Raw genomic sequence first — 12700 nt, forward strand, 5'->3', positions numbered from 1 at the left:
TATATATAGGCACAGATGTAGCTGTGTGGTAAGAAGGTAAGAAGCTTGTTTCCCAACCTCATGGTTTTGGGTTCAGTCCTACTGTGTGGCACAATGGGCAAGTGTCTTCTACGATTGCCTTGGGCTGTCCATAGCCTTGTGAGTGGATTTTTGGTTGATGGGAACTGAAAGAAGCTCATCTTATAAATATGTGCGTGCGCGCGTGTGTGTGTGCATCTTTGTGTTTGTCCACTACTACGACCACCACCACCACCACTTGACAACCAGTGTAGGTGTGTTTATGTCCCTGTTACTTTGCAGCTCAGCAAAAATTACTGATAGAATAAGTACTAGGCTTAAAAAAAAGTCCTGGGGTTGATTTGTTTGAATAAAACCTTTCCTGGCAGTGCCTCAGCAAGGCTACAGTCAAATGACTGAAAGAAACAGAAGCTGAAAGATATATATATGTATGTATTTATATCTGTATCTATGTATGTGTGTCTTTGTGTTTCTGTTGGTTTGTTTATATCCCTGTGACTTAACAGTTCAGTAAAAAGAGACTGATGGAATAAGTACCAAGCTTTAAAACATAAGTACTGGGGGTTGATTCATTGATTCAAGATGGTTTCCCAGCATGGCTGCAATCCAATGACTGAAACAAGTAAAAAGCATATATTTTGTATTGCAGATCTTGTCACAACCCAAAGACACCAGCTCTTCTCCTGGACTTCTTAATTAATTTTCTCTCTTGCTGTTTTTACCTTTACTAATACACATTTTTTTATAAGGATTTCTCACATTAACAAGCATCTGTAATTTTTTGTGGGGAGGGAATATGGTCAAATGGAAGAGAAAAAAAAAATCTAGCTTGACTCCAGCAAAATAAACTAACTTGACTCTCAGAATGTATTGGAATTTAACTAACTACCTGCATCAGTTCTTAGCTGCTGAAACATTACATCCTTTAAAACCTCCATGCTTCCTGAAATTCGTCAACACTGCACCTGATAACCCCCGCTCCATACGCATGCACACATGTATATTATGACTCGTACACTGTTTACTTTTCTGACATTTATACATAATTTTATGTACTACACATGCACCTTTGATAAGTTATAGTGGACCTGAGCACAATAATTTCATTATTATTATTATTACTTTGTGAAGGTGGCAAGCTGGTAGAATCGTTAGCTTGCCGGGTGAAATGCTTAGTGGTATTTTGTTTGTCTTTATGTTCTGAGTTCAAATTTCACTGAGGTCGACTTTGCCTTTCATCCTTTTGGGGGTTGATGAAATAAGTATCAGTTATGCACTGGGGTTGATGTAATCGACTAGCCCCACGTCTCCAAAAAACGTTCAAGGCCTTGTGCCTAGAGTAGAAATAATTATTTTGAGGTGGCAAGTTGGCAGAAATGTTAACATGCTGGGTGAAATGCTTAGTGGTATTTTGTCTGTCTTTATGTTTTGAGTTCAAATTCTCTCAAAGTTGACTTTGCTTTTCCTCCTCCTCCTCCGCCCCCTCCGCCCCTCCTCCTCCACACCCCTCCACACCCGCCCCTCCTCCTCCTTTTTGTTAGCATGCCGGGTGAAATGCTTAGCAGTATTTTGTCTGCCGTTACGTTCTGAGTTCAAATTCTGCTGAGGTCGACTTTGCCTTTCTTCCTTTTGGGGTCGATTAAATAAGTACCAGTTACGCACTGGGGTCAATATAATCGACTTAATCCGTTTGTCTGTCCTTGTTTGTCCTCTCTGTGTTTAACCCCTTGTGGGTAGTAAAGAAATGGGTATTTTGTCTGCCGCTACGTTCTGAGTTCAAATTCTGCCTTGGTTGACTTTGCCTTTCATCCTTTCGGGGTCAATGTCATTGTTGTCATTTAATGCCTGCTTTCCATGCGGGCATGGGTTGGACAGTTTTGCAGGAGAGCTGACAAATCAGAAGACTGCACCAAGAACTATATTCTGCCTTGGCACGGTTTCTATGGCCGACTGCCCTTTCTAATACTAACCACTGGATGTTTAGTTTTACATCGCACCAGCAGCAATGAAGTCACTAAACAACACAAACAAAATAAAATCCCTTAGCTGAGTGGAGAGTTGTATTAGGAAGGCAACAGCTTTGTACCAGGTGATAAGAGTTTAGTGAACAAACAGAGGGACAGAAATAGGTGTCTTACAATAGGGGAGATACATGGCTACCTCAGTTTGGAAAGAGAGAGAAAAGAGGGTGAAGATGTATAGAAATGAAATTAGGAAATAAAATTATTATTCTTCAATATTATGTAATACTTATTTGCTGAGATAGTTGAAGTGACTTAGATTAAAATTCCTTTAATTTGTACATGTCTTTCTTTTTCTAAGTAGCTATTGATTAGACCGGTTTGAAAATATGTTTTTGCTTTTATAGCTGGATAACAAAACAAGCCATCATAAACCCTATGATGAAATACTTCTAATTTTCCACCTGGGGGAGATCAAATAGATTATATAACATCATCTCAAAAGACTCACTGCAATAATCGTAACAGAGTATGAGTCAATAATGTATGATGAGTCAGCAGATCAATTTTAGAGCTCTTGGTCTAATTAAAATGTTTTGTTGTAAAAGATATGAGGATGTCTTATTAGCCATTTGGGTTTTCAAGACAACCTGAAATCTTGCATTCTTTTTTTGAGCATCTATCTAGAAAAGCATGACAGAGTCTATTTCTAGACATGGCTGTGTGGTTAAAAAGTTTGCTCCCCAACCACATAATTCTGGGTTTAGTTCCACAGCATGGCATGATGCCTTGGGCAAGTATTTTCGACTATAGTCCCTGACTGATTAAAGCCTAGTGAGTGGATTTGTCAGGTAGAAACTGAAAGAAGCTTATCTTCTCATATACATTATAACTGAAGACACATGGCTCAGTGGTTAGAGTGTCAGGCTCATAATCATGAGATAGTGAGTTCAATTCCATGACTGGCTTGTGTGTTGTGTTCTTGAGCAAGACACTTTATTTCATGTTGCTCCAGTTCACTCAGCTGTAGAAATAAGTTGCAATGTTACGGGTACCAAGCTATATCGGCCTTTGCCTCTGTCTTGGATAACATCGGTGGTGTGGAGAGGGAAGACTGATATGCATGAGCAACTGCTGCTCTTCCACAAACAGCCTTGCCTGGACTTGTGCCTCGGAGGAGAACTTTAGGTGCAATCCCATGGTCATTCATAACTGAATGGGGTTTTTACCCTATATATATAAATATATATATATATATATATATAATATATATATATATATATATATATATATAATAATAAATATTAGGGAATAAATCCAAATTTACAGGGGAAATCAGATTTAGGATTGAATCCAATTTTATAGTAAAATATTATATAATATTAATTAGAGACAAAACCACTATTTTGCAAATCAAACAAAGAAAGACTTAATCCAATACATAAAAAAATTTAATATAAATTAAATAAAATTAAATTCGCCACTACAATTATTTCGTGTCTCTTCTAAGGACATTCATCAGGTGGATTTCAGATCTAAAAATAATCAATATTTTTAAGATATAAATTTAAAATGACTAAAACTATAAATAATATAAATTTATCAATGAAAAAATATATATATATAATCTATATATAATCTATATATAATCAAGAACTAAAATAACCTCTATAAACAATTGAATATAAAGAAACCTAGTATTTAAGTTCTCATATTTAAAGATGAAGAATCTAATTTCAAAAAACAAAAAATAAAAATAAAATATATATATACACACATGCTCATACACATATATCTAAGTATATATAAACATATCTAAATACATACACTAACTCACACACCCATATATATATATCTCTATACATACACACAAACATCTAGGCAACGATAAATTAATAAAGTAGCCGTATACTTCTACACATTACTTATTCATACTCCCACACACACACATACAACCCTCATTCATAAACACACTCACTCTGCATGACAACCACACATCCAGCAGCCGCATATACTCAACCACAACAACATAAACATTTCATTTTTAGCAAGAAACTACCAAATACCATATACCACGTATATACAACAACCATACATAAATACTTAAAACAAACACACACCCACACATATTCCAAATACCACATGCATGCAACAAACATACACAAATACGCAAACAAACACACACACACACACACACATTCACACATACATAAACACTCAAAAGAAAACAACATTTCTACACATAAAACAATGCACACCCACACACACTCACACACAATCACTCACATGCAACCGCACTCCTACCGCCACTCCAACACAGAGGAGTAACAAATTCAGCAGATACATACACTCAGCCACATACATACAGTAACATTCCCTACTCAGCAATATACTATTAAAAACCCCAACACCACTCTAAAACAAATTTATGAATGTGAATAATAACTTATATAGAATTATTCTATTATTAAACATAACCTAAACCATTTAAAAACGAACCTATCTATTTATCAAAGTATGTCTAAGTTATTTAATAATTAATAACAAAGAAAAGTACGATAAATAGAACACTACATAAACAACAAGATTAACATAAGGAGAATATATTATTATTCAAAAGCTTATACATATTAAAATTACAATTAGGAGAACTTAAAAAAATACATACCTTCTATTCAATTTTAAGTTATGAAGTGAATTTAAAAGTCTAACTGTTACAGCGTTTACAAAATTACGTTACCATAGAAATAGAATATATTTTTAATAAATTCTTTGCGCGTGATGAACGAACGTTATTTTAAAGATTATGAATGGAATAGAATGGAATAATATGTTAATCAACGTAAATAGACTAAATTTACTACAAAATTCTTTAATAAAACAATCATGATAAACGAAACTCATACATACAAATATAATGATAAAACCTCCCTTTACCATACACAATAACATACATATATATATATATATATATATAATCGCTATTGTAGCTAAGGATAGACTACATGAATTTCTTCCATCTTTTTGCTCTGTTAAAGTATTTGAGAAAAATTATATTAATGTGTCCAACTGGTTAGAATTCTATTTATTTGTGCAGCTGATGATGGCACTGCATTTAAACTGATGTAATGATTGCATTGTTCAATTAAATGGAGCTGCTTGAAACAGTCGTACTGCATCACTTCTTGATATCCTGATGCTTATTTTGATTTTATTCACCTTACTTCGAGCTGTGCGGATAATACCGGATTGACTTGGTGCTTCAACTTAAGTACCTTATTCAACTGATCTCAATTATTTCTGTCTGTCTGTCTGTCTGTCTGTCTGTCTGTCTGTCTCTGTCTCTCTCTCTCTCTCTCTCTCTCTGTATATATATATATATATTATATATATAATATATATATATATATATATATATAATATATATATATATATATCTATATATATATATATATATATATATTATATATAATATATATATATATATATATATGTATACAATTGCAGCATGGAAGGTGTTTATAAACCATTTAAGAAACACACAAAAACCGTTAGATTCACTTCAACATTTAAATTTAATTTGTCAAAATATTTTTGTCGCTTTGAGACCATGACCTGTTCACTGACAAAACTCTGTGCTGCATCAGATGTGTGTTTCTTAAATGGCTTATAAACACCTTCCATGCTGCAATTGTTTTCATTCCAGCACACGATCTCAGATCAGGTCACTTGCTATGCAAGTACATCTCTATATATGTATTATATATATATATATATATATATGTATGCATATATATGTTTAATAGATATAGAATTTATATTTTCTGACCTGTATCTGAAAATATGAATTCTATTACTAGTAGACTCTCATGAGATTGTGTGTGTGTGTGTGTGTGTATGTGTGTGTGCATGCAAGCATGCATGCATGTATGTGTGTGTATGAGTATGTATTTGTTCCTTATTATCTTGATATTGCATAATAGTTTGTAAATGAATATCCCTGTCATACAAGTGGTGTTTGTTTCCAACTTACCATGGAAACACATTCACTCAAGGAGACATATTACTTTGTTTGGAAGTATATAACAGTTGGTGAGAGGATGGACATCTGGCAATAGAAAACCTGCCTCAATGAATTTTGTCTGTGCTAGGCAAGCAAGGAAAGTGGATGGTCTGAGAAAGTTGACAAGCAATTTGACTATTATACAGTTCTGTTTTTGGTTATGATATCATCCTACATCTGACATGTTTATAAGAAAATGGACTGGATCATTAAAAATCATTTCTTTGTCAGTGACATAATATAATGATAATAAATGATAAATTACAAGGGGATGTTCAAAAGTTCCTGGCTTTGGGTAAAAGAAAATACAGGAGGATCAGTTAATTATGGTTTTATTCAACATATTCCCATCTCAGATTCACTCCCTTATTGCAGTGGTCCTTCAGTTTTTCTAATCCCTGTAAAAGAATTCACAAGGTTGGGCCTCCAACCAGGCCGTTCATGATACCCTTAAAGTCAGGAACTATTCAGCACCCTCTCATACAAAATTGACTCATCAGCTGGTACAGTGTTTCTCAACCATTTTTTTTTTACCTATAGACCCTTTTCATTCCTATTTTATTTGGGTGGACCCTCATAGACATCTCATGTTTTAAAAATCTTATATTTTTATATTAAATAGAATTATTAACCATCTTACAAACAATAACTCTGAGCACCTTTTCAAACTCCACCTGTTCTACCACCTGTGGACATGTTTACAAAGTCAGAAAACAGCACAGCTCCCATGACTTTCGGAAACATTTTTTCACACTAAGAGTTGCTGAAGTATGGAACAAACTGCTGGCATCAGTTGTTAGTTGTTGGAGCACTGCATTCTTCAAAACTTCCATGCTTTCTGAGATTTGCCAACACTACACCTGATTTTCTCCCCTCCATACACATGCAACTATGTATCTGACTCATACACTGTTCACTTTCCAGACATTTGTACATTACTGCATATGCTTTGTATGCACTTTTGACAAGTTGTGGCGTACCTGAGCACTGTATACAATAATTTCATTATTATTATTATTTAAATATTATTAGGAATTGTATAAAAATTTTGTTAAAATATTTCGTGTTTTGCAGAAGTATAACCAATTTATTGCTGATAAATTTTTACAGTAAAATTTTATATGGACCTCCAAAATTTCATATGGACCCTGGTTGAGAATCACTGAGCTGGTATGATGGTATTCTATCAATTTTACTGCCTTCTTAGCAAAAAAATTACCCCAAGTGAAAATTTGACAAAACGAGAATGAGTTGCTCACCAGCTCCTGATTTGTTTCTCTGGGATAAATATATGTGACGATGGCCCTTATTGTGAAAATAATCTACAGCTTTTCCTTCAATAGAACACCCTCCATTCAGCTGAAAGTTAAAGACAGAACATCATGTTAGGGTAATGCTGCTGAACGCTATTATAGCAGAAAATATTCATGAAAAGAACAAGCAAGAGTTAGTTATTTGAAATGTATTCTTTTAAAATAATCTTTATGAAAGAACATATCTAAAAGTTTTTGTTGGTTTGAGGAGACTAATTCTTATTTTATTACATTGCTCTAAGTTGTACAGATATATATATATATATATATATCCATGGGATAGTATTTCATTACTGGATATTCTTCCTTGCACAGATTAAGATATCTTAAAATAATATCTAACCTGTCATCAAACTAAGTAAATTGATGATCAGCTTAAAAGTACTGACTTATGAAAGCCAATAATTTCTTTACTGTTTACAAGATTAATAATAATGCAAGATATCAATAATTCAGCATAATAATAAAAGATAATATGCATAATTTTAGGGAGATTCTAATGTGTTTATAAATTTGATTTCAATAAAAAATAGAATTTCCTTCACATTGTATAGTTATAAACATAGATCCTTACTATAATGTGTTTTTCAAGTAATCCGTTACTTAAAAATATAAATCCTTTGTGAGAAATCATACTGAAAAAGTAACAAACTTTCTATTAAATACAATATGTAACATATACTTGGCTGAGATATCTGGCACCTTGCCATATTCAAGAAGACCTCTCCTGTACAGCAGAAATGTTACTCTCACTTCCTTTGTTGAAAAGAATTGGCCTGCAAAAGCCCTGTGCTGGTGCCATGTAAAAGGCACCTGTGCCATTGCCATATAATGGCACCTGTTCTGGCACCCTGTTGAAACACCCATGCCAGTGCCAGGTAAAAAGCAACCAGCACTGTAAAGTGGTTGGCATTAGGAAGGGTATCTAGCCAAATCAGGCTGGAACCTAGTACAGCTCTCCTGCTTGCCAGCTCTGGTCACACCATCCAACCCAGCCAGCATGGAAGACAAATGTTAAAGGATGATGATGATCATGATGGTAACACTATCAATTTAAATAGAATATATTGAGTAATACAATAAGCTCAATCATACCGAATATGTGTACTGCCTATGTCGCAAAATGTAGATATTGATAAGGTGATCTGATGCTAGCTAAAATGTGCCATCACCACCTTTCATCATTGGAGAAGATGGTTATATAAAATCATGATCTATGACAAATAACCAAATTCATAATGTTTAGTTGTTGCAACACACTCTCATAAACAACTCTAAAACCTGAACAAGTTATTGATAACATCCCTATGTGCTCACATGTACCATCTGAAGTAAATCTTGTACATTTTTCATAGAACAGACAGAGGAATGTCAGTGAATTTGAACAAGCTAATATCTTCTGAGACCACAATTACACAGCATTGACTTTGATAGTTTTTTAAATATTAATGGTGAAATACTATGGATAATACTCAGAGGAAACCGAGGGTTTTGTGGCCTGCTGCTAATGAGAAAGGGAAATATAAAGAGTTTGAAAACAAGGTGTCAAGCTCTTTATAAAATGACAAGCTCTACAGTGGAGAAACTGGGAAAATTATCAAGCTCAATTTACAATACAGGAAAGGATTTATTTGGAGTGAAAGAGAATATCCAATTAGTGAAAGGAAAGTGTGGACCAAGCAGGAGGATCAAGAAAATGAAGCAGTTGAGGAAGGAAAAGTCCAGCCTAAGAAAGCGATGGAGATGTGCTACACAAGATGAGAAACCTGGCCTTGCACTGCTGTATAATGATTTGAAAAGGAAATGTCGTTATGTGCAACGACATATCTGCCAATATGAGCATCAAAAGGAGAATAAAAGGACTCAGGAGCAGTTTCTGAAGGACCCATTTGGGTTTACTAAGAAGTTGTTTACTGAACCGAAGTGTGGTTCTTTATCATGCATGAAAGAAGAATTGGACGCTCATATTAAAGAAACCTACAGTGATCTGCACCATAACCAGCCACTGCCACCTCTAAGACGCAGGCTGGAAAGCAGAGCATTTTCCACTCAAAGTTGGATGTAGAGGATTTGTTGGACACAGTGTGAGACTATTGTTGTTATCATTAGGCCTAACTCATCGTAAAGTCAATACCACCATGACCGATATCCAAACTACAGTGGAAAAGGCTAGCCACTGGGTTTGGTTAAAAAGAGATGATGAGTGATGGCTAGAAGAATATTGAACTATGTCTGATAACCAGTTGATCTAGCAAGCAGGGCCTCATATCAGTAGGGTGTGGGATGGTGCGCATTGATGCCATCAAGAGGTAGGCCCCGAAACGGCATGCATTCTCTCCTGATGACCCCATACACTTGCTGGCTTCCGGTATGCAGAGTTTTTGACTGGTAGCACGTGCATATGCAAGTTGTTTGCAAGACATCTCAGTAAACGTTCTTTGTGGTGAACTTGCCCCACAGTGAACTTTCTTCATGTGAATTGATGACGGTGAACTCTCCTGTGATGAACTGATGGTGGTGAACTTAACTGTTATCAGCTTTCATGACGATTGAGGTACATATGACACAACACTATATTATGATACTATGGGTACTAGTTATGTGACACCAGCATGGGCCACATTGCCTTTGTGAGGCCCAATGCTTGAAAAGTGCTTTTTACATGTCAGTTATGTAGCACCAGCATCAGACATGACTACAATTTCACTTGACTTGATAGCTCTTCTCAAGCATGCATATTGCCAAAGTTCTCGGTCACAAGACATTGCCTCTATGAGGTCCAAACACAGTTTGTTAAATGCTATTCAGTGAGATCTATGAAGTCAATTAGCTGAATGGCTGAGCAAAATTTCTCCCATAAAGCATCCTACCACCATTAACTCTTTAGCATACTCATTATTCTGTTAAAGAGTAGTTAGAACATCAGGCTTACAATCATGAGGTAGTGAGTTCGATTCCTGGACCAAGCTGTGTGTTGTGTTCTTGAGCAAGACACTTTGTTTCATGTTGCTCCAGTTCACTCAGCTGTAAAAATAGGTTGCAACATCACTGGTGCCAAGTTATAACAGCTTTGCTTTTCCCTTGAATAACATCAGTGGATTGGAGAGAGGAGACTGATATGCATGAGTGACTGGTGGTCTTCCATATACAACCTTGCCCAGACTTGTACCTTCAAGGGGAATTTTCTAAGTACAATCCCACGGTCATTCATGACCAAGGGGACCTTTACCCTTACTCTGTCAAATGTAGTGTTATTTATTCATATTGTTTTCAACTAATTAGTTATCATCTTGTAGCATTGAGATTTCAATGATGTGATTGTATATTTTCAAAATGACATTGTAGTGTTGGTGTGAGAGGCAGGATCTAGCCAGTAAGACTATAAAACAGGTAGGATATTTGAGTTGAATATGGCCAAAATAAATGCCAAAGGGTTAAAATAATAACATATCTCATATCCACAAGTTTTTATCATGTTCTATAGTAAAGACAGTAAGGCTATAGACAGAATTATTAACAGTTTGATCAGTTAACCATATTAAATTACGTTCACGTTTGCTCATTCTACCCAATAGCAACACAATTCTGTACAGTATAAGTTCCTATAAATGGTATCAAGTTTGGTTGACATTCTTAATGAATTCTGTATAATGTTCAGCACCGGAGCTAGTGTCATTACCAGAGGTGCTATTGAAACTGATTCCTGTTACGAAAAATTAATGTTACAATCCTCTAGAATTTTTGAGTGTTGCCTTTTTTTTTCCTAATTAAAAAAAGAAAACAACAAAAAGGAATCCCCCAAAACATAAGAAGTTAATATCTTTTTGTATTGAGTTTTGCTGGAAGTGAAATTCTCATATAAGAGTCTTTGGTACATGTTGCCTGCTTCAAATTTTACATTGTAAAAGTGTTTGAAACCTTTCCTTTCTGAGCCCTTGAAATGCTTCCCTCTCTCTTACTCTTCATCTTTTAGTAGCTTTCTTTAGTGTCTCAACATCATCTATCTCCATGTCCACTACCATTACAACTTGGTGATCTTGATTATCTACAGTCCCACAAAGTTTCCCTAGCATATGATCCAAATACCTTCTCCATCCTTGCTTATATTTTGCATTATGTTCCTTCAAAGGATAGACATTTCATGTTTTGCTACAGTGAAAATTGTCTATTTAGGAGAGAAACTACTCTGAAATAGAGACCTAGTATATGGTAGAGGGTGTTATCTTATAAAAAAAAATCTCTCTAGAGCCAATATATACAGCAATAAATATAGCCAGTTCACTACAAGTAGTTGATAGCAGGAAAGGCATCTAGCTGTAAAACTTTAAACTGAATCAGATAGATAACTACATCAAATTCTTTAAAAGACTAATAGTGCAAAAATTCTTTAAAAGACTACACACAAACTAAACTGATGCTAACATAAAAAGAAAAATAGATTTTGAAATGATGATGATGATGATGATGGCAGTGATGATGATGGCAGTGATGATGACAAAACTATTTAATAATTATTAAAAATGATTTAAGGTACATAGTAAAATATCAAATCGTATAGTGTGTATTTAATTTAATTTTACCTCATTAAATGAATTAAACCAAGGTGTGCATTTATTTGTATAATTTTCTTACCTGTTTAGTTCTTTTCAACATTTTGCTCATGCCTTTGTACTTGAAATAACTGTTCACAAATTTGTCATTCTGAGAATTATAAGGTGGGATCACTTGACCTAACTTTGGATTTAGCTTAGAGAAGTCATCTGAAATACTGCTGACAGCTACACAGTCCAGTACAAAGCCATTTTCAAATTGTCTAAGTTTTGTAGGCGGTGGAGTTGGTGGTGTTTTGTAAATCTTATTGCGGCATTTTTTCTTCGAAGGCATTATATTACTAAGTAACTAAGTAACCTTTTTTTTTTCATTTACAGTTAACCGAATAGCAAACAGCTCTGCAAGTTTACTATATAAACTTCTCAATGTCTATCACTATAATAACATTGGCAGTATTTCCACTACCTTCTACCCCTACCTAAGCTGTACCAACAGTTATTGTTGTTAGGGGTAACAAGATTAAACTACCTGGCCATTAATTTTCTTTTCCTTTTTCACCCTCTCCTCTAAACTAACACTAGCTAAGTAACAGATTAATTAGCTATGTGAAATATCTTCTCGGAGTAATAATTTCAAGATCTTCTTCATAGGTATCAATAGTTCTTAATGTCATAAAGTATAAAGTATCGGATGCTGCTGTTGCAGCAAATAGTGATAAAGAAGAGAATGGGGGAGATGTTCTCAGTCATCTTCAAATTCATTTTGACATCTACTTTTCCATGCTTGCATAGGTT

The 12700-nt window shown here is 34.8% G+C and overlaps 1 protein-coding gene across 1 annotated transcript in view; it reads right to left on the reverse strand.

Annotated features, from left to right (window-relative positions):
• Window positions 1–12357, reverse strand: part of LOC115212771 (uncharacterized protein C17orf98-like) — a 17097-nt gene extending 4740 nt beyond the window's left edge. The window contains exons 1-2 of the mRNA XM_029781449.2: window positions 11988–12357; window positions 7302–7401 (exon numbers count right to left, since the gene is read on the reverse strand). Of these exons, the coding sequence (XP_029637309.1) occupies window positions 7302–7401; window positions 11988–12239 (352 nt within the window). The 5' untranslated portion in view covers window positions 12240–12357. The remainder of the gene's footprint in view (window positions 1–7301; window positions 7402–11987) is intronic.
• Window positions 12358–12700: the final 343 nt, after the last annotated feature.

Source organism: Octopus sinensis, linkage group LG6, assembly GCF_006345805.1.
Source record: "Octopus sinensis linkage group LG6, ASM634580v1, whole genome shotgun sequence".
Classification (NCBI taxonomy): domain Eukaryota; kingdom Metazoa; phylum Mollusca; class Cephalopoda; order Octopoda; family Octopodidae; genus Octopus; species Octopus sinensis.